General features: G+C 46.0%; 3 protein-coding genes across 3 annotated transcripts in view; 2 read left to right on the forward strand and 1 right to left on the reverse strand.

Annotated features, from left to right (window-relative positions):
* The first annotated feature begins 269 nt into the window (after positions 1 to 269).
* C17H22orf39 (chromosome 17 C22orf39 homolog) lies at positions 270 to 4,537 on the forward strand. The gene is made up of 3 exons (XM_033136211.1): positions 270 to 397; positions 2,342 to 2,509; positions 4,292 to 4,537. Exons 1-3 carry the CDS (start codon positions 353 to 355, stop codon positions 4,415 to 4,417), a joined length of 339 nt encoding a protein of 112 aa, XP_032992102.1. The 5' UTR covers positions 270 to 352; the 3' UTR covers positions 4,418 to 4,537.
* A 1,834-nt stretch (positions 4,538 to 6,371) lies between these two features.
* On the reverse strand, positions 6,372 to 12,061 carry MRPL40 (mitochondrial ribosomal protein L40). The gene is made up of 4 exons (XM_033135963.1): positions 11,880 to 12,061; positions 10,334 to 10,417; positions 8,947 to 9,102; positions 6,372 to 6,900 (listed from the first exon to the last, which is right to left on the reverse strand). The coding sequence occupies exons 1-4, from the start codon at positions 12,038 to 12,040 to the stop codon at positions 6,591 to 6,593; spliced, it is 711 nt and encodes a 236-aa protein (XP_032991854.1). The 5' UTR covers positions 12,041 to 12,061; the 3' UTR covers positions 6,372 to 6,590.
* A 5,617-nt stretch (positions 12,062 to 17,678) lies between these two features.
* Positions 17,679 to 21,923, forward strand: part of LOC117061445 (protein HIRA) — a 59,775-nt gene continuing 55,530 nt past the window's right edge. The window contains exon 1 of the mRNA XM_033174284.1: positions 17,679 to 17,916. Within this exon, the coding sequence (XP_033030175.1) occupies positions 17,880 to 17,916 (37 nt within the window). The 5' untranslated portion in view covers positions 17,679 to 17,879. The remainder of the gene's footprint in view (positions 17,917 to 21,923) is intronic.

Genomic DNA, 21,923 nt, shown 5'->3' on the forward strand with positions numbered 1-21,923 from the left:
AGGATTTCAAGGTAATGTAAAGCGCTTTGAACGCTTCGGAAAAGCGCTCTATAAATACTAATATTATTTTATTATTATTATTTATTATTTCAAAAGCACTGGGTGGGTAGGGGAAGTGTTTTTTCCCCTTGCCCAATTATCCCCTAATCAGCCTTTCCCCGCCACTCTGACCCCCCCCCCCCAGATGGCGGAGCCTTATCCAAGCTGCCGCAAACTAGAGCCCGAAGTCGTCTCTAAACGAACCGCTGGGGCTTTACCTCTTTGACTTCGGCTGCTTCTTGGCTTGCGGACGGTAGCGCGGCTGGGTCAATCCGTCACAAAGCCCCGCCTCTTTACGGAGAGGGAGGGAGGGATGGACGGAGCAGGGAGCAGCATGGCTGACAGCGATACCTGGAGGGTAAGCGGGGGGCGATAATGTGGGGCTCGGAATAGGAAAGCTGCTTTATAAAGCCTTCAAGAGAGACAGTTGTGTGTAAGCCTTTTATAAAGGCCCCTCAAAAGACTGATCTGTTGTGGCAGAAGGTGTGCAGGCTGCAGAATTCCTTGTGCCCAAAGCAGGTATATGAGTCGAATAGGTCCCTTATTGCGCCATCCAGGTGTTCTGGGACTACGACTCCCATCATCCCTTGATAGCAAGGAGGATGGGAGTTGTCGTTCAACAACAACAACAACAACTGGGACTGAGAAGAGCTGGGTTAGAGCACTGTTTCTCCAGCTGCTTTTGGACCACAATTCCTATTATTATTATTATTATTATTATTATTATTATTATTATTATTATTATACCCCACTCATCTGGCAGGATTTCCCCAGCCACTCTGGATGGCTTACAACATGTTTGAAAACACAATAAAAACAGCAATCCTTAAAAACTTCCCTAAACCAGGGCTGCCTTCAGATGTCTTCTAAAAGTCAGATCGTTGTTTATTTCCTTGACATCTGAAGGGAGGGTTTTCCACAGGGTGGGTACCACTACCGAGAAGGTCCTCTGCCTGGTTCCCTGTAGCCTCAATTCTCGCAGTGAGGGAACTACCAGAAGACCCTCAGTGGAGGACCTTAGCGTCTTGGCTGAATGATGGGGGTGGAGATGCTCCTTCAGGTATACTGGGCTGAGGCCGTTTAGGGCTTTAAAGGTCAGCACCAACACTTTAAATTGTGCTTGGAGATGTCCTGGGAGCCAATGAAGATCCTTTAGGACAGGTCTCGGCAGCCACTCCCAGTCACCAGTCTAGCTGCTGCATTCTGGATTAGTTGTTTCCGGGTCACCTTCAAAGGTAGCCCCATGTAGAGGGCATTGCGGCAGTCCAAGTGGGAGATAACCAGAGCATGCACCACTCTAGCAAGACAGTCCGTGGGCAGATAGGGTCTCAGCCTGCATACCAGATGGAGCTGGTAAACAGCTGCTGTGGACACAGAATTGACCTGCACCTCCATGGATAACTGTGAGTCCAGTGACTCCCAGGCTGCACACCTGGTCTTTCAGGGGCATGGTTACACTGTTCAGGACCAGGGGCCCGCCCCCTGTCCCCAAGAACAGTACTTCTTGTCTTGTCAGGATTCAACATCTATCTGTTAGCTGCCATCCACCCACCAACCACTTCAGACACTCACACAGGACCTTCACTGCCTCCACTGGTTCCGATTTGGAGGTAGAGCTGGGTATCATCCGCATACTGATGAACACCCAGCCCAAACCCCCTGGTTATCTCTCCCAGCAGCTTCACGTAGATGTTAAAAAGCATGGGGGAGAGGACAGAACCCCGAGGTACCCCACAAATGATAGCCCAGGGGTCCAAACACTCACCCCCCCCAACACCATTTTCTGGACATGGCCCAGGAGGAAGGAGCAGGATCATTATATAACAGTGCCCCCAGCTCCCAACTCCTTCAGATGGTCCATAAGGATGTTGTGATCAATGGTGTCAAAGGCTGCTGAGAGATCCAGCAGGACCAGGGAACAGCTTTCACCTCAGTCCCTGGCCTGCCAGAGATCATTGACCATCGTGACCAAGGCAGTTTCAGTCCCATGATGAGGCCTGAATCCCGATTGGAAGGGATCCAAATGGTCCACATAGTTCAGGCGTGTCTGGAGTTGTTCAACGACCATATGCCCAAGAAAGGAAGATATGAGACTGGGTGATAGTTGGCCATGTTGGCCAGGTCCAAATACGTTTTTTAAAGAAGCGGTTTAATAACCGCCTCTTTCAGCGGGCCTGGGAAGGCACCTGGAACAGAAGAGCACTTCGCACTGCAACATTTTGTTGCAGTTTCTATGGTTCTCTCTGTCCTGTAGACGAGTGTTGATTCCTTGCTTATACATTTTGTGTGTTATGTTTGGCAGCCCCCACGAGCCTGCAACGACTACTGGTCTGAATGGAAACATTGCAAGAGCATCCCAAATCTGTTCCATTACTACTATACCTATGGGGAGGCGCCTTCCTGTAGGCAGTGGAAGAGAGATTATGAGAACTGCAAAGCATGGGAGAAGACAAAAAGTTCAGAGGCTAAGGTATGCCAAGGGACAAAGTGCGGGTTTGTAACAATGGAGAAATCCATTCATAGGAAGTTGCCTTTTACTGTGTCAACCATTGATATATCTAGTCCCTGTAGGGTGGGCAGATTTCAGATATGTCAGGTCTGTGTTGCTTTTTTTTATTTTTACTGTGACCTCAGGATTGACCAACTAGAGCCGGGTGCAAATAACACACCATCAAAACTAAATAACAGAGTGGCTCAAAAACATTGGTTTGCCTGCTGCTCTCAAACAATGGTTCAACTCAATCCCACACAGTGTAGGCAAACAGAAATGGATGAGCATAGAGTGGGTGTATTTCTTAATGCCATCGGGTCTATTCTGAGTAGGGCTGGCATTGGATGCAGCCTATCGTGTGGTTCGTAACGGTGGTGAGTACAAACTGGTTTTGCAATACAGGCAACCCCCAATTTGCGCCGGGGTTGCATTTTGGGTCATTGCACGGGTTACATCATTTTCCGTGTCTGATCAGGCGTGTGCATGCCTGGAATGCATGCAAAATGGTCGTTGTCTGTAGGTTCTAATCTAAGCACAACAGAAATGCTAAATATATCTGGTTCACTGTATCCCGTGTTATCCATCCTCAGCATAGACTCATTGAAGTTTAACAGGCATAATGAGCTTGGATTAATTTCTGTGGTTGCACTGATGTGAGTAGAACAGGTGCGAGGAACCTTTGGCTCCCCAATGTTGCTGAACAACTCCCATCAGCCCCAGCAAGCATGGACAATGCCCAGGGATGATGGGAGTTGTAGTTCAGCAAGATCTGGAGGGCCAAAGCTCACCCACACCTGCAGAACTAGCTGGATACAACCCTTATTTTCAATACCAGAACCACAATCTCACGTCTTGTTACCCTCAAGTTTGCTTTATTGTAGCAGCATAATTTTTTTATCAACTATTATTGTTGTTTATTAGTGCCAAGGCAGCTTCTAAGCAGTTTACAAGTATAAAACCACTAACCAAAATTGTGTTTTTGTTGTTACTATGGGGAGTCGGGACCCCTTACTGATCTACCAATAACCCAGATATTTAACCAGTAGATTCCCCCACTCCATCTACCACAAACCCACCCCTGATGTACATCAACACCAATTGGCAGCTGCTCCCCACCGTTTCACACAGGTCCTTTTCCCTAACCCTTACCTGGAGATGCTGGGGATTGAACCTGGGACATGTTGCAGACACAGCTCCATCCTTCCCTTAATTCCTTAAAGGGACACAGAAAGCTGCCTTACACTGAGTCAGACCATTGGTCCATCAGTCAGTACTGTCTACACTGGCAGCAGCTCCAGTATTCCGGTCTTTCCCGGTCCTGTCTGGAGGTTGAAGCTGGGACCTTCTGCACCCAAAGCAGGTGTTCTACCAGTGAGCCATGACCTACAAGATAGCTCAGTTGGTAGAGCATGAGACTCTTGATCTCAGTGTTATGGGTTCAAGTCCCCTTTGGGGCAAAGGTTTCCTACATTGCAGGGGGTTGGACTAGATGACGCTTGTGGCCCCTTCCAACTCTACAATTGTATGATTCTAAGACTGCAGACAAAGCTTTCTTTTACCAGCTGGGACCATTGGCCTGCCTGGGTCAGGAATGCCTACCCTGAGATGCCTATCCAGCTCTCCAGGATTTCAGTTGTTCCAAGCCTTTCCTGGAGACCCCAGCTTGAACTCTAGATCTTCTGTTCTGCACAGCACCATGCTCACTGAGGGCATTGTATGAATAATAGTTATATAATTATTGACAATTCTGTCTTTTTCCAGGATTCCCTATGCAAGAGCGAAAGAGAGCGGATTACGGAGAAACAGAAGTATGCTCCGGTGTGGAACTTGAGGAAAGGTCCTCCCGTAAGCTGGTATCTGCCTCTGGATGAAGACAAACCCAAATGATGAGGCCCTGGAATACCAGGTGTTGGACTTTTGGGCGATGCCTTCTATGGAATCCTAACACTGTGCTGTATAGAAGAGCTCTCAGCCATAAACCCATGCTCCCAGCAACCATATACTTCACTATAGTGGTGCTCGGTTTTTTTTTAAAAAAAAGTACAATCTGTTCTGAACTATTTAGTAAACAGTGTGTTAAAGAGATAGTTTTGGGGATAGAACCCTGTTACACAAGTCCCCATACTTGCTAGTTAAGAGGTATATTGTTTGAGAACATGAATGTACCATTTAACTGTCATGGCTAATGGGCTTTATCCAATGTTGTGAGTTGTCCTCTAGCACCCTTGGTGTTTTCCCTCGCGCAACAATGTTCTAAACAGTGCCATCAGAATACCACTGACTTTCAGGACAGAGCTACAATGGACACAATCCTGTCGATTTGTACACAACGAGTGGAGGTGGTTTAGAAGTTCTTGTGTACAGTCAAACCTTGGCTCCCAACACCTCCGTTTTGGAACATTTTGGCTCCTAAATGCCGAAAACCCGGAAGTAACTTGCTCTGGTTTTCGAAAGCCGAACAGCTTCCGGAGATTTTTTTTCTTTTCTCGACAACCGAGGTTTGACTGTACTACAAGCGCAGCACATACATTCTGATTATGTGATAGAAGCAGGGGCTGCTAACCTGGGGAAGACCTTCAGTTGGCACCCTGACATGAACCACAGACTCGTGAGTTTTCATTTTTGAAAAGGTCTCTAGCCTCCCTAGAAAGTTATGAAGCAAAATGTGCAGAAATCCTCCCAAGGGATTTTTTGTGAAATGAGGGAGTTTGGTTGTTCCTTCCTGTCTGTGTTTTTAGACAATGAGTGGTCAGAGCTGTGACTGGCGAGTGAGTTGTTTTGACCCCAAGTGATAGGAATCCCAAGGCCCTAAGGAGCTGCTGTTTCCCTCTCACTCTTAATGCGCTGTTGCTGCTTATTTTCTACATAACATACAAGAGGTTGGTTAAGCATTGTCTCATAGGAAATACGATTACAGTGGTGCCTCGCTAGACAAAAATAATTCGTTCTGCGAGTATTTTCGTCTAGCGATTTTTTCGTCTAGCGAAGCACCAATGCAAACCGCATTTTTTTTGTCTTGCGAGGCAGCCCCATTCGTCTTGTAGGGCAGCCTTCTGCTAGACGAATGCCTTCGTCTAGCAAGTTTTTCGTCTAGCGAGGCATTCGTCTGAGAGCCAGTGTGGTGTAGTGGTTAAGAGCGGTAGACTCGTAATCTGGGGAACCGGGTTCGTGTCTCCACTCCTCCACATGCAGCTGCTGGGTGACCTTGGGCTAGGCACACTTCTCTGAAGTCTCTCAGCCCCACTCACCTCACAGAGTGTTTGTTGTGGGGGAGGAAGGGAAAGGAGAATGTTAGCCGCTTTGAGACTCCTTCAGGTAGTGAAAAGCGGGATATCAAATCCAAACTCTTCTTCTTCTTCTTCTTCTTCTTCTTCTTCTTCTTCTTCTTCTTCTTCTTCTAGCGGGGCACCACTGTATGGGGAAAGCTTCACCAATATATGCCTACCATGTGTTATGCCACCCACCCGTGGCCGCTGTTTGGGGACTGGTGTCCCCAGCACACTCTCAAAATTAAAAACGGTTGGTAACCCCATGGGATGTACAATCTTCCGACCTCTCCATCTTTGCATTTCCCAGAGTCCTTGTTGTGGGGTGTGGCCCTACCCACTAGGGCTCAAGAGGGGTTGCTATGAGAAGCAGGAAAGAACCCGTCCCTTCTTCTCGCACAGCTTTACTTAGAATGTAGACCCAGTAACATATCCTAGCTGAACAAATTCTGTCCAAGCTGGTGCTCAGAGCAGCATAACCAACAGCGAGGAACGATGGGAGTTGTACTCCACACAACAACTGGCAGACCAGAAGTTGGCTACTAATCAGGAAAAAAATGGCCCAAAAAAATAAATCATCATAAAACTGTTGTTTATGTCACATATTCTTTACACAAAGAGAAAAGGATAGTGGATGTCTAGAATGTACCCTGTTCTAAAAAGGAAGGCTTGCTCTTGTGATGTGTTCTATTCGTTTCTGGTGATTCAGAAGTAATGAATGACCACACATTGTTCATGCTACTGTGTTCTGCATTTGCTGAATCTTCCAGTAGTTCCTTGGCAGCAATTCCGAATCACTGTGTATATACTTTGGTGGTGTCAACACATTTTCCTTCGGGAGCCTCATACTTAGGCAGTGGTGGCGAGTGCATAAGCTCCTGCCTCTCAAAAGGGAACAGCCCAACATCTCGCTGAATCGCTGCCTCGTACAGTTCCTCCGATTCAAAGCGCAATTCTTTTAACGCTGCCTCCTGGGCATCCACAAGGGATTTGATCGCAACTTTCTCTGCCTCGTGCTGCTTTTGCTTGTAAAACGACCACTTCTTCATAAGCAGAGCTCGCCTTTCGCTTTCCTCAGGGGAGAGCGGAGGGGTGTCTCGCACCCTAAAAGAGAAAAACAAAACACAGTTATGTGGGCCAACCAGTTGGAAGATTTTTTAACAAGACCTGCACAAGTTCCTGAGCTGTTAATCCTTGTTTCAGAAGGGGAAACTATGAGAGCTAAAATTTCTTAAGCCAAACTGACACTGAATCTCTGGGAAAGAAGCAATTTTAGAAGTGTGCCTGTGTGGTCACAAGGTCCATTGTGCCATATTGCAGCTCTGGGTTCTTGACTTTATTGCGAAATATTTCTGTTATATTAAAGCTGAGCAATGTCAGCGTCTAATAATTCCTTTGCCTTAACAAATACCCTTTGGCTGATCAGTGTAATTTGGGGGCATCAACTATCTTCAAGTTACTTAAATCACACAGAACTGTAATCCTGAAGCAAGGAAACCCATATCACGAACAAGGAATTTGTATGAAACGGTACTTGCTTTGCATACAGATGTTCCCCATTTCAATCCTAGACATCTCCATGTAGGGCTGGGAAAGATGTGAAGTGAGCTGTTACCAGTAAGCATAGACAATTCTAAGTTAGATGGACCAAGGGTCTGAGACAAGCAGCATGCTATATTCACCGTATTTTGTCTTCACATGAAAATAGCTACTGATTGCTGAAACTTTCAGTGCTATTCAATATCCATTCCACTCCTTGAACATGTCAGTGAATCAGAAGTTGAACTTAACTCAGATACAATAGGCTCAGGCTAGCACTGGCTTCATTAGGACAACCATATCCCATATTATGAAGTACAGTGGTACCTTGGTTTACAAACTTAATCTGTTCCGGAAGTCTGTTCTTAAACCAAAACCGTTCTTAAACCAAGGCACGCTTTCCCTAATGAGGCCTCCCACCGCCAGTGCCCTTCCACCATTCGGTTTCTGTTCTTAGACCGATGTAAAGTTCTCAAACCAAGACACTATTTCTGGTTTTGCAAAGTTTGTAAACCAAATCGTTCTTAAACCGAACTGTTCTTAAACCGAGGTACCACTGTACAAGTCTTTGGCTTATGCATATAACCCCTTCTTCTCCCTAGGCAACAGAGCTCAATGAAATAAAGAAATATCCCCATTACTCATGGTTTCCTTTTTTTGTCTGAACTAGGAAAATAGGTTTACCAGCTTCAGAACAAGCTACGATCTTAAACCTCCTTCAAACCATGATTTAAAATTCTGGCTTGTTCAAAGACTAATAACCACCTATGTCCCTAGTCTGGATCAAATGGGAATCATAGAATTGTAGAGTTGGATGGCACCCCAAGGGTCATCTAGTCCAACCTCCTGCAATGCAGGAATCTCAACTAATGCATCCATGACAGATGGCCAGCCATCCTCTGCTTAAAACATCCAAGGAAGGAGAGTTCTTCAGTTCTCATGAGAATCTGTTCCACTGTCAAACAGCTCTTATCGTCAGAAAGTTCTTCCTGATGTTTAGTCAGAATCTCATTTCTTGTCACTTGAAGCCATTGGTTTGAGTCCTACCTCAGGAGCAGGAGAAAATAAGCTTTCTCCATCTTCTATTCACCTTCATATATTTAAAGACAGCTATCATATCTTCTCTCAGTCTTTATTCCAGGCTAAACATATCCAATTCCCTCAACTGTTACCAAAGGCTTGATTTCCAGACCCCTGATAATCTTGGTTGCCCTCCCTGCACATGTTCCAGCTTGTCAATATCCTCCTTAAATTGTGACGCCCAGAACTGGACCCAGAAACAATGGTTAGTCGGATACCACTGCCTTTCATTAAGACATGCCCCATAAAGGGTGTATCATGCAATCGGATGAGAGAAGGGTCCGTGTATGCAAGGAAAATACTTGGCTTATTGAATTGAAATATGATGGCCCAAATGCAGTCAAAGTATAAAGTGCCCCCTCTCTCAATCATGCACACAATGTAATTTTTTCACGTAACTAAATCAGATTAATACTCATACTCCAGAATCACTTCCCTTACAGAGAACAAAATACTGAAAAAAAACTGCTTTGCAAACTATGGAAAATATATTGCAGCCACGCTGTATGCATGGGAATCCCTGATAATTACCTTTTCTCATCTAGAAATCTGAACGGTGTTATAAAGTCTTCAATAGGAATTAGTTCCTGAGGGGCTTTTTGTAATTTTTTTATTTTCTTCCTCAACCGTTCTCTGATGGCTATTTCTCTCTTTGGATCCACCTTCTTCTTCTTCCTTGGTTCTGCTCTAATGGAGAGAGAAAAACATTTCAAAGAGTTCTTATCGGCAATTATAGGCATGCAATATTATCACTCAGGCCAACTATATCCTACATACCAACAAAGCCTCTGAAACCTTGATGGTTTCAAAAACAAGCTGGACCGAAAACATTTTTTTTAATTTTTTTAATTTAAAAATATTCTATATTATACATAGACAATACACACATATAATACAGTATAAACAATACACACTACACACATTACAACATAAATACACCTTAAACACCAACTTCCGATTTTTCCCATTGTGCTATTTTGCATTTTGTTAATCTGTACACAGTTCGTTATTCTTTTTTCACTTTCCCAATTCTTATCAAGACAATTCTATTATGTACTTTCTTTGTATTTCAAGAATCATTCTAAGTCTGCCAGGAGTTTACCATTGTCACAACAGTTTTAAAGGTATTCTTTAAACATTATCCAAACTTTTATCAACTTTCTGTACTAAATTTCCTCTTAATCATGCTGTCATCCTTGCGAGTTGTGAATATTCTATCATTTTTGCTTGCCAGTCTGTTTTTGTGGGGATATTATCACTTTTCCAATTCTTTGCTATTAGGATCCTAGCCTCTGTGGTTGCGTACATGAATAGGGGTCTATTGTTTTTCTTAATTTCCATGGACAGAATTCATAATAGCAAGGCCTCTGGTTTTTTGTGAATGAGAATTTGAATATCTTTTAAAGTTCATTATATATAGTATGGAGCAAAAACATTTCAAACTATACATTATATTGCAGGATTGGTGAGCCTGTATCCTTTCAGACATTGGACCACAAATCCCATCATCAATCCCATCATCTCTGTCCACTGGCCATGTTGGATGGGAGTCAGAGTCCAACTACATCTGGAGAGGCAACAGGTTCCCCATCCCTGTTTTATTGGATCATCCATGAAATACACAGAACTCTTCTTAAATGCACAATGCTACACATGTTTATTTGAAAACAAGTCTTGCGGTATTCAGCTGGGTTGACTCCCAGGTAAATGTGACCTAAATTTTAACCTTAGAAACCCCCTGCAATGTAGGAATCTATTTGCCCAACATGGGGCTCGAAACCACAACCCTGAGATTGTCACACTAGGACCAGGGAGACCTGGATTCAGCTACAAAGCTCACTGGTGACCTTGGGCCAGTCACACTCACTCTCACAGGCTTGTTGTGTACCTATAAGGTCGAAGCTGACTTGGGTTTTACCTCATAGGTAGTGCTGCCCTCAGTCCAAGAAGTGAAGACTGCCAGTGGTTCGCTCGACCTTGAACATTCCAGATTAGCTGAGAACTAAGAAATAAGCAATATTTCATTCATTCCAATATTTATATAGCACGCAATAGCAAAGATTACAGGCATCACCCAACACCCCATTTAAATCTAGCTCAGCCTCCTCTATGCCTTCTTTGTGCCTCTGGCGCCCCAATTGTGGGCAACTTCCAGTGACAAACCCAACTGCAAACCCTTCTTCACTTCTGTGATGGTCATTTCTTCTACTCCTATTTTGCAAATGTTTCAAACCAACTTATTGAAGCTAAGGCATAAAGGATTGTGGATCGGGCCCATCAGGTCTTTTTTCATTTTTTTGTGTGGCATAGCCACTGCGGGCTGGACCGAGCAGTGGTGTCTCACCATTTGCCCAGTGCACGGCAATGTCCCAGGAGCAACCTAAGTATTTGAAACCGTCAATACGTAGCAACCATAGAATGGAGTCATAGAATCGTTGGACCACAAGGGTAATCAAATCCAAGCCCCTGCAATACAGAAAATAGGGACGTGGGTGGTGCTGTGATCTAAACCACTGAGCCTCTTGGGCTTGCCAATCAGAAGGTTGGCGGTTCGAATCCCCATGACGGGGTGAGCTCCCATTGGTCTGTCCCAGCTCCTGCCAACCTAGCAGTTCGAAAGCACGCCAAAAGTGCAAGTAGATAAATAGGTACCACTGTGGCGAAAAGGTAAACAGTGTTTCCGTGTGCTCTGGTCTCCGTCATGGTTTCCCGTTGCGCCAGAAGTGGTTTAGTCCTGCTGGGCACATGACCCAGAAAAGCTGTCTGCGGACAAATGCCGGCTCCCTCAGCCTGAAGCGAGATGAGCACCACAACGCCACTGTCGCCTTTGACTGGACTTAACCATCCAGGGGTCCTTTACCTTAATGCAGAAATATTTAGCCTCACATGGGGCTTGAACCTTCAACCCTGAGATCAAGAGCCTCATGCTCTACTGACTGTACTATCCCAGCCTGAATAATTCAGACAATAATCTAAATCTTTTTTTTAAAAACCCCAGCCTATTTTAAAAATGCACCTCCATGCCCTAGTGCAGTCTACCCTGCTTGAATGGCAAACTGCAGGCCATGGCTACTGATTTTCTTGCAAGGTCAATGTTGGAAAGAGGACACTGGTCTACACGGATTCTTGGTCTGAGATTAGCAGGAACACCTTTTATGTATCTGGAAACACACAAGGAAACATTTTCCTTTTGACAGGTGATTGGTGGGTCAGCCCTCCCATCCTGCCCCCCCATCCAGTGCCGCGTCCCTGGGTTTAAGTTAGAGCTTAATAATTATTTCACTATTAATATACTTCTTCTTGATTGTATTTCACTATTAATATACTTCTTAGTTGTATTTCAGTTCAACAAGTACTTTGATAAAATACATATTTTGTTATGTGCAAATAGCTTTAGATACCTATTAGGTCCATAAATTACCATATAGCATATATTCAACACAAAAAACTACCCTGCCCCCTACCTAAGTAAAGAGCTTCCTGCCCCGCTGCGAAAGAGGCTCAGCGCCCCAGAAGCGACAACCTGGCCCAACATGCCTCTCCTCCGCTCTTCAGCGCAGCGAACCTTCCCAAGTGCAGCAGCGCAACAGGTCTCTCCGTTCCGGAAGGGGGACACTTCCGGCATTGCACAACGGTCCTGCTGCCATTGAGGTCCTCCCCACTCACAAGCCCTCACACAAAGGTTCCGGTTGGGGGGAAATCGACTCGGTTTGGAGTTGTTTTCCCGTTAATAAAAGAGCTTTATCTCTACAGGTTGTCTTCCATTCTTTTACTGGCTGTCCCAGACTTTTGGGGAATTCAGGTTACATTAATCTGGGAACAGTAGAAACCCAAGACTCCAAATCTGTAGCTTTTGTATATATTTATTTACTTTGAAGAATCCTATCTAGGTACAGATTAATTAAAAAACGTCTTCAGCAGTACAGATATTTGCCATTTTTAAAAGGCTGTTGCAAAGGTTGGTGAGTGCAACAAGAAACAATAATGGAACGAAAAAGGCTGTTTGCCACCGACCCCCTCCAAAATAATAATTTTAAAATGATAGCACAGGGCACCCTCCATAATAACACTTCAGCTAAACTAAATTACAGTAGGAGAAAAGACAAATAAGACCAGGAAAACTGCTTACATGGCAAGATATAAAAGGATGAGATCATCAGTAGTAAGCACTACATGTTGGGAATGCATTAGTAGTACAGTAGTACTTCGGGTTAAGAACTTAATTCGTTCTGGAGGTCCGTTCTTAACCTGAAACTGTTCTTAACCTGAGGTACCACTTTAGCTAATGGGGCCTCCCACTGCTGCTGCACAGCCGCCACGCGATTTCTGTTCTCATCCTGAAGCAAAGTTCTTAACCCGAGGTACTATTTCTGGGTTAGCGGAGTCTGTAACCTGAAGTGCCTGTAACCTGAAGCGTCTGTAACCCGAGGTACCACTGTTAAGCAGGCCTATTCCTGATTTTTACATAGTATGATGAAGGATGTTGTGGATTGTCTTCCTTATAATTAATTAAAAAAGCTCCCATTTGAAGTTAATTTGTCTGTCTTCGATGTACCATGTAAAACTCACAATTTGGGGGTTAGTGGCTAGTTTCTCTATAAATGCAGTATGCCACACTTTGTGGTACCAGTTCTAAGCACAGTAGCCTGATGATGCAGTCCTACTCATATCTACCCAGAAGTTAAAACCCCGCTCACTTGGTGGGACTTCTGTAGTCCTGTGTATAGTATTGCAGTCTAAATCAATTCCCTTTAAATACTTTTTAAAAAGGTCTGTAATCCTATTTTTAATAGGACAATTTCAATGTAAACCTAAAAATGCATTCCAGTGTGTTCAATGGGATTAGCTGCCTAGAAAGTCTATACTGTATAAGGAATGTAGTCAGTTCATTATATACTGTAGTCGACTTAGTAAATCTGCATTCATTTGCATATGAGGGGGAACAATATTTGTTGCACATGGGAAAGCAACAGTTCTAAAGCAGAGATGAGGAACCAACGTGATTGGATTACGACTTCCGTCAGGCACAGTCAGCATGCCCAATGGTCAGGGTTGGTGTGAATTGGAGTCCAATAACATTTGGAGGGAGTCATATAGCTGTGTTGGCCTGGAAGGGTAACATTTTATGTTATATTCAATGCAACACTGTTGAAGTCACTTAATGGTACATTATTATTGTTCCACTCAAGAAATGTTTTGTCCTGGAATAACATTGTTTCACAAGAGACCGCATAAGGTTGCTAGTAACTTCATTGCACAATAGATTCGACAATCTCTTGTGTTAGATTCCTCTGTTGCGCAACATTTTGAATCTCTTTGATAAGGAAATGGGCCAGGCTCAGACCAGTGTTTAACAATGTGTTCATAATGTATGATATCTGGAAGTATGCTGTGCTATACGGTACAGTATATGAAAAGTGAGACATGTTTTTTCACTGTGCACTAGTATATGAGAGATTTTTTTATAGCATAGCAGGTGCTATGAATTTAGTCCAGAGATGCAAAAAATGTGAATCTAATAGTGAAAGTATTTTATTTTATTTTATTTATGGTGGAAATGCACCAAGGCAAATAAATGTTGGATACCATAAGAGGTGATGGAAATAAAAATGCAAATACAAAGAGAAAACCATTTTTTATTGTTTATTTTAATTTAATTTAATTTTTTAAAAAATCCATACCTGCACATTTCTGAGAGTGGTTGAATGGGAATAAAAGTTGCAATGATATGTTGCAATTATAAAGTTTAAGAAGGGCAACAGAAACAACAGAAACATATACGGAATTGGGAATCCTTTATTATATTTTTGCATACAGCAGCATATTCTTCAAAAGGTGTTAGATACTTTATGAGATGTTGAAAAGTATATACTTAATAAAGTTTGTGTAATTCTATGGATTATGATTTGGGATATATGGTATTCAAAGACTTTATTAGACAATTTTTAAGATGATTAAAATAGAATTAATGCAGAGCTACCTGAACACTCTTGATCTCAGTTGTGGTTAAGTTTAATTGAAATTAAAACAACTTACTTCTAAGTAAACATGCACAAAATAGTACCAATCATTAGTCAATCAAGCCCTTCATAAAATCATAGAATTATAGATGGGGGGGAATGAAAAAAGGTTTATTTATTTATTATTTGCTTCAGGTGGGGTGTGTCTGAGCTGCCTCCTCTTCCCTGCCCTCTCTCAGCCTAAAGTCTCCATCTAGACTATGGGGAATAATACCAACTAGGATTGTTGTGAGGAAGTCAACAGTATGTATACAACAGAGCTTGAGAGCCTGTGGTGCTCTTCAGCCACTCTTGGACTCCAACTTCCACCAGCCCCAGCCAGCACAGTCAACAGCCAGGGATGACGGAAGCTGTAGCCCTGCAACAATTGGAGGGCCACACCTGATACCTGAAGGCATTTCAACATCTGCTATATCTAGGTTGTTGCTGGGCTCCCATCTCCCAATGCTGAGGTTTCTGCAGCATTTAGAGGGCCGCAGGCGGGTCTTGAAGCAACTTCATACACCTGTGGCCTTCCAGATGATGTTGGACTCCTAATCCACTCAGTCCCATATAGCAAGTTCAATAGTCTAATTCTCTCAGACTATTGGACTTGCTATCTGGGACCAAGTGAATCGGGAGTCCAACAATATCTAGAAGGCCACAGGTATATGAAGTTGCTACACTCTTGTAGGCCCACAGGTTTCCCATCTTTGATATAGGGAGTCTCAAAATAACTTCACACACCAGGAGGAGGGAGCCTGTGGCCTTCCAGATGTTGCTGGAATCCCAACTCCCATCACTCCAAGACAGCAAGTCCAATAGTTGGAGATGATGAGAGAGTTGGGTGTGGGTGTATCCTCCTGCAGCATCTGGAGGACCACAGGTTTCCCAATATAGCAGGTCTTGAAGCAACTTCATACCCCAGGAGTGGGGATTTATGTCGGACTCCCAGCTCCCACCATCCGGATATGTGTCGGACTCCAAGTCCTATCCTCCCTGACTGTTTCCCTTGCTGGCTGGGACCGACGGGTGTTGGCAGCCCCGGCAACAATGGCAATATCCAAATGCACCATTTCAGGAACAACTGTTAGGGTGGGGCGGTTGGAGGGCTGTGTGTCATTTATTTGATTTTGCATCTGGTCCTGAAGTCACTTGAAAACAATCCATTCCAATCTGTTGCAGCCTGACAGGATGACCCCTCTTGAATTTGTCACACACACACACACACACAAACACACACAAGAAAAATTGTTAATCTGTCTGTGCTTGGCTACCCGGAGCTTAACTACATGACTTTCCTTCCTTCCTTCCTTCTTTTATTTTGACAAAGCAATAAGAATAAATAAATAAGAATAAAAATGTGCACCCCACCAGAGACCATTCTATTGTAACTACCCAACCTCCCAAAATTTCAACACCTCTGGCGATGGTTTGACTCCTTTCTGTTTTAACAGTACAAATTCAACAAACACCCTCAATATCTCCTCGAAATAATTTCTCCTGCATATCCCCCGTCTTACCTTAATGGCACATGTCAATTTATCATTAATAGCTATACTCCACACCTCTTTATACCCTTCTCCCATTTTATATTCTGCTTGCCCCTTCCCCTTCCTAGCTATCACAATTCATGCAGCTGTCCATAAAATTGTGAGCATGTCCTTCATAGCCTGCAAACCTCCCACCCCATTGTAAATTGATAATAATAATAATAATACCTCTGGAGCTTTCACACACCCTTCCAGACACGCGGAGAGGACCCACGACTTGGCAGAGAGAAAGAAAGAAAGAGAGAAAGAAACAGGAGACAGCATTTTCCAATTGGAATAAGGGACAATCTTGTATCATACAGCACAGGTGGCAGTGCTGGATTTACGTATAAGCTAAACAAGCTATAGCTTAGGGCCTGGCCCCAAAAAAATTAAAGGAAAAAAAATCTGGATGTACATTTCCAAAATATAAAATAAAAAACAAATAAAATAAAACCTACATACAGCAACAGTGTTTTGTGTTGTGTAGGCTCCTATGATGTAAGTAATGGGCCCTGCCTGCTCCCTAAAATATCACTGGTTTGCTCATTTCTATATATAGAGTCTGACCCTATATATAGAGCCTGACCCTATGAGTCTGACCAAACTGTGGGAGGCAGTGGAAGACAGGAGTACCTGGCGTGCTCTGGTCCACGGGGTCATGAAGAGTAGGACACAACTAAACGACTAAACAACAACAACAACATACATAGGGTGCCTACATTCCGCATGTGCAAATGGCTTTAGAAGAAGAAGAGTTTGGATTTGATATCCCGCTTTTTCACTACCCGAAGGAGTCTCAAAGCGGCTAACATTCTCCTTTCCCTTCCTCCCCCACAACAAACACTCTGTGAGGTGAGTGGGGCTGAGAGACTTCAGAGAAGTGTGACTAGCCCAAGGTCACCCAGCAGCTGCATGTGGAGGAGCGGAGACGCAAACCCGGTTCCCCAGATTACGAGTCTACCCCTCTTAACCACTACACCACACACATACCTGTTAGGTTCATAAATTACCATATAGCATATATTCAACAACAAAAAACAGCGACAATTTGTTGTTGACAAAGGACAGCTGGACATATAAAGGCCCCATTACCTTCAGTAGCTTAGGGCCTCATCAAACCTAAATCCGGCCCTGCTTCCATCCCATGGTAAATTGATAATAATGCTACCTCTGGACCTTTCACACACCCTTCCAGACACGCGGAGAGGACCCACGACTTGAAAGAGAGAGAGAGAGAGAGAGCGCGCATTTTCCAACTGGAATAAGGAACAATCCTGTATCATACAGCATAGGAGGGTCCCCTAGCTGCACCCCAGCAGCCCACCCTCTCAGAAAAGGGGAGCCCAGGGAGCTAGCTGGCTGCAGCTGAGGGGCTTCCCTCCAATGCTGCTCTCCCCTTTCTTCCCCGCGCTGGATACCGCCTCGTCGTCCCCACGAGCGACCGAGCGATCCCAGCCGCCCTTTCCCTCCCCGTCCCCCGGCCTCCTCCCTGGGCGTCGCCTCTTGTTTCCCGCCGGGCCGCTTAGGTCGTCGGCCTCCGCTGACTTCCGGCGTTGCCGGGGAGCCGCCGGGAGCGGGGGATGCTGCCGGGCGGAGGCAGAAGGGGCGGCTGGCGGGACGGGCGGCCGGGATGGAGCTCCCGTGAGGAGGAGGCGGCGGCGGCGGCGGCGGCGGCCGGTGGTGGGACCGGGGCGAGCGCAGGAGGAGGGTGGCAGCCCATGGCGGCGGGGCGCCGGCTGTGAGGGCGGCGGCGGCAGCAGCGACTCCCCAGCCCTCGCCTGCCTTCCGCCGCCACCACCACCACCCGCAGCTCCCTCGCCAGCCTCGCGGAGCCTGCCCCGACCTGCAGCCGCCCTCAACACGGAGGCCCAGGCACCCGAGCAGCGGGAGGAGGAGGAGGAGGAGGAAGAAGAGGAGGAGGAAGAGGAAAATGAAGCTCCTGAAGCCGACCTGGGTCAACCACAGCGGTGAGCCAGAGGGGATGGGTCTCCTGCCGTCCCTAAGAGAGGGGGGACGGGGGGCTTCTCGAGCAGGGTGTGGGAGAGCATGTGCAGAGAGCCTACCCACCCACCTACCCACCCCCGCCCAAGGCGCTGGGGAGGTGCTCTCGGATTCTGTGCATGTGCTCAGCTCCCCCGAGCCTCTCAGGCAGGCCCGGAGAAGCAGGGGGGAGGACTGAGCATGTGCAGAGTTCCATACACACACACCTGTTCTCTCCCTAAAGGAGTAGGGTTGGCTTGGAGCATGTGCAGCTCAAGGGATCTCTGAGCATGTACAGAGTTTCACATGCACACACCTGTTCTCCCCCTAAAGGAGTAGGGTTGGCTCAGAGCATGTGCAGCTAGAGGGATCTCTGAGCATTTGCGGAGTTGAAACACTTGCCCCCCCCCAAAGGAGTAGGGTTGGCTCAGAGCATGTGCAACTCAAGAGATCTCTGAGCATGTGCAGAGTTTCACATGCACACACCTGTTCTCCCCCTAAACAATTAGAGTTGGCTCGGAGCATGTGCAACTCAAGGGATCTCTGAGCATGTGCAGAGTTCCCCCCCACTCTCTCTCTCACACACACCTGTTCTCCCCTTAAAGGAGTAGGGTTGGCTTGGAGCATGTGCAGCCCTCCATGGTTGGGCTCTGGAGAAGTTGAGGGATCTCTGGGCATGTGTGGAGCTTCACACATACACACACACCTGTTCTCCTCCTAAAGAATTAGGGTTGACTAGTCAGAGCATGTGCAGCATCCTCAGTTGGGCTCCGGAGAAGCCGAGGGATCTCTGGGCATGGGTAGAGTCACTCCTTTCTTCGTTGCTGAGGAAGCCCCGATGCGGTTGACAGGTGTTCCAAGCACACACCTAGGAACCTGCTTTGCATTGAATCAGACTGTCAGTCTGTCTCCAAAGGGTCTTTGAGCATCTGCAGAGTGGTGGCCCCTTCTCTTTATTATTGAGGCAGGGCCGGTCCTAGGGTTTTTTGCGCCCTAGGCGAGACCACCTTCTGGCGCCCCCCCCCAAGCCTGTTTTAGCAGGAGGTGGAGGGTGGTGTAGGGGGCAAGCAGCACCTTCTCTGCTAGCCCGCCCCCCCGCCCAAGCCTGGCCAGTGCCCCCTCCATTTTGGCGCCCTAGGCAATTGCCTAGTTCGCCTTAATGGACGCGCCGGCCCTGTACTGAGGTATCCATTGGGCGTACCCCATGCACTTGGTGTGAAACAGATAGGGGTTTCCAGGGTGCAGTTCAGTGAACGTGACTTTCTCTGAGTAAGATTTTTACTTATTTTATTTCCTCGCATTTACATTCCATCTTACTTCCATCATGGAACCCAAGATGGCTTAGCTTTAGAAAAGGTGTGGCCCTGCATGCCTTCTGACTGTGCTCTGTGATCTGACCATACTTTGGGACACACAGGGCAATCTCTGAAAGTTTCTGAGCATTATGCAGTGTTGGAAAAACACACGCGTGCACAAAAGCTAGGTGCCAAATGGCTCCTTAAACCAAGGTTACAGTTGTCCAGCTGCCATTTTGGGGTAAGACTGCTCTAAAGAACTGCTGGCACAAGTCTCTATTGCACTTGTGCAGCTTGGAAAGCAAAGCAACTCCATAGAGCTCTTTGCATTAGGCTAAACAAAATCGAAAATTCTTTCTAGTAGCACCTTAGAGACCAACTGAGTTTGTTCCTGGTATGAGCTTTCGTGTGCATGCACACTAAGTAAGTTTTACAAGATGTCAACTGCAAGCCCTTAATCTGACAGTTTGCAAAAGGAGCAGAGCAAGGAAAGAGCTTTTCTGTGCTACTTTAAGTAGGTGTTAATAGCATACTGCTTCAGTATAATCATACCCCATGACAGCCGTGGGAACTGGGCCTGTGGGGGTGGAGTGGGGTCATGTCCTTTGAGCCTTGAGGCCATTTTGATCAAGTCATACCTACCTCCCATATGGGATGCGGGTGGCACTGTGGTCTAAACCACTGAGCCTAGGGCTTGCCGATCAGAAGGTCGGCGGTTCGAATCCCCGTGACGGGGTGAGCTCCTGTTGCTTGGTCCCAGCTCCTGCCAACCTAGCAGTTCGAAAGCACGTCAGAAGTGCAAGTAGATAAATAGGTACCACTCCGGCGGGAAGGTAAACGCGTTTCTGTGCGCTGCTCTGGTTCGCCAGAAGCGGCTTTGTCATGCTGGCCACATGACCCGGAAAAACTGTCTGCGGACAAACGCCGACTCCGTCGGCCAGTAAAGCGAGATGAGTGTTGCAACCCCAGAGTTGTCTGCAACTGGACTTAACTGTCAGGGCAGGTTCCTTTACCTTTTTTTTAACCTCCCACACACCTGATCAGGTGTGTTGCAAGTAAAGATGTAGCTGAGCAGAAACAGGGTTTGCAGGCACTGCAAAGCACTGTGCCCTGGGCTTTACAAATCCTGATGATCAGCTGGCCTGTATGTATGTATGTATGTCTGTCTGTACCGCTTATATTCCCAAATGGCTGAGTGACAGTGACCTGACTTGACTAGCTCCAGCAATCAGCTGATCCTTTGCACTTGCAGAATGCTGTTCACAGTACTAAGTTCACAAGACTGGAAACCATCAGTTGATCTTTGACACTTTCCACTATGATGTCTGGTGATTAACAGGTGGGGCAGCCCCATCTTCCTGTCAAATGTGGCCTGGGGCAAGTGGGGAGGTGATAAGGGAGATAATGATTTGGACTGTGGGTCACATACAGTTCCCCACCTTTGCTCTAGGAGAACCTGATATGTAACGCCTGGATTGTATGGTGAAAACAGTGGGAACATGTGTATCAGGCTAAAGAAAGGATCTACATTTTTAAAAACGCTGTTGTTTCTCTTGGGGTGGAGGTTGACCAGAGAGGTTCTCAAGGCTGGTTGCTTTGCCATTCAGAGAGAATTAGATTATAGGATTAAATAAATGACCAGACGGACTGATTCAGTTGCATAGCAAACCTCCTTATTGCCTCAGACCAGGCCCAATTTAAATATTATTTACCCGATGCACAGAACACAAGAAAGCGCATATTCTGAGGATGTGGAGCATAATAACTTTTTTAAAGCCCCTTACCAGGTGTGTATCACCAAGATTACTGAGCTGCTGCTACATGCACATTCTGCAGTACTTACAGCACAGTCCTGACCATGTATACTCAGAAGTAAGTTCTGTTGAATTCAACAGGGCTTACTCCCAGGTAAGTGGGGTTAGGATTGCAACCTTTAACTTTGTTCTTTGCATACAGCATCAGTAAAAATAAGTGTTTTTTTCCGGTGGGGGATGTGTCTCCTTGGGTTAAATAACATCGAAAGTGGGTCACCATTGCTTTGTCCATTTATTCAGCACGGGAGAGAAGTGCATCAGAGAGTTGAGCTTTAATATGGAAAGACAGGAAATTGGATGTCTGTGTGTTTGAGGAGAGAGGGGCGAAGTAATCCACCCCACCTACCACATGCTGCAGAAGTTCAGCTGGATACTGTGTCATTTACCTTGTCACAGAAATATCCCCTTACCCGATGGTCTGCAGAGACAGGCTGGTGTGACTTCTTTTGGCGTTTAAGGTGGTTTAGTGTTAGGATAGCTTGCTGTTGTTTAGGGGTGCCCTGCTAGACGTGGGTGGCGCTGAGCCTAGGGCTTGCCGATTGGAAGGTCGGCAGTTCGAATCCCTGTGACGGGGTGAGCTCCCGTTGCTCGGTCCCTGCTCCTGCCCACATAGCAGTTCGAAAGCATGTCAGGTGCAAGTAGATAAATAGATACCGCTCCGGCGGGAAGGTAAACGGCGTTTCCGTGCGCTGCTCTGGTTCGCCAGAAGCGGCTTTGTCATGCTGGCCACATGACCCGGAAGCTGTACGCTGGCTCCTTCGGCCAGTAAAGCGAGAGGAGTGCTGCAACCCCAGAGTTGTCTGCAACTGGACCTAACAGTCAGGGTTCCCTTTACCTTTACCTTTAGAGCAGGTTGGAAGGAATTCCCAGGGCGCATATTGTCCA

This window comes from Lacerta agilis, chromosome 17 (assembly GCF_009819535.1).
Source record: "Lacerta agilis isolate rLacAgi1 chromosome 17, rLacAgi1.pri, whole genome shotgun sequence".
NCBI lineage: Eukaryota > Metazoa > Chordata > Lepidosauria > Squamata > Lacertidae > Lacerta > Lacerta agilis.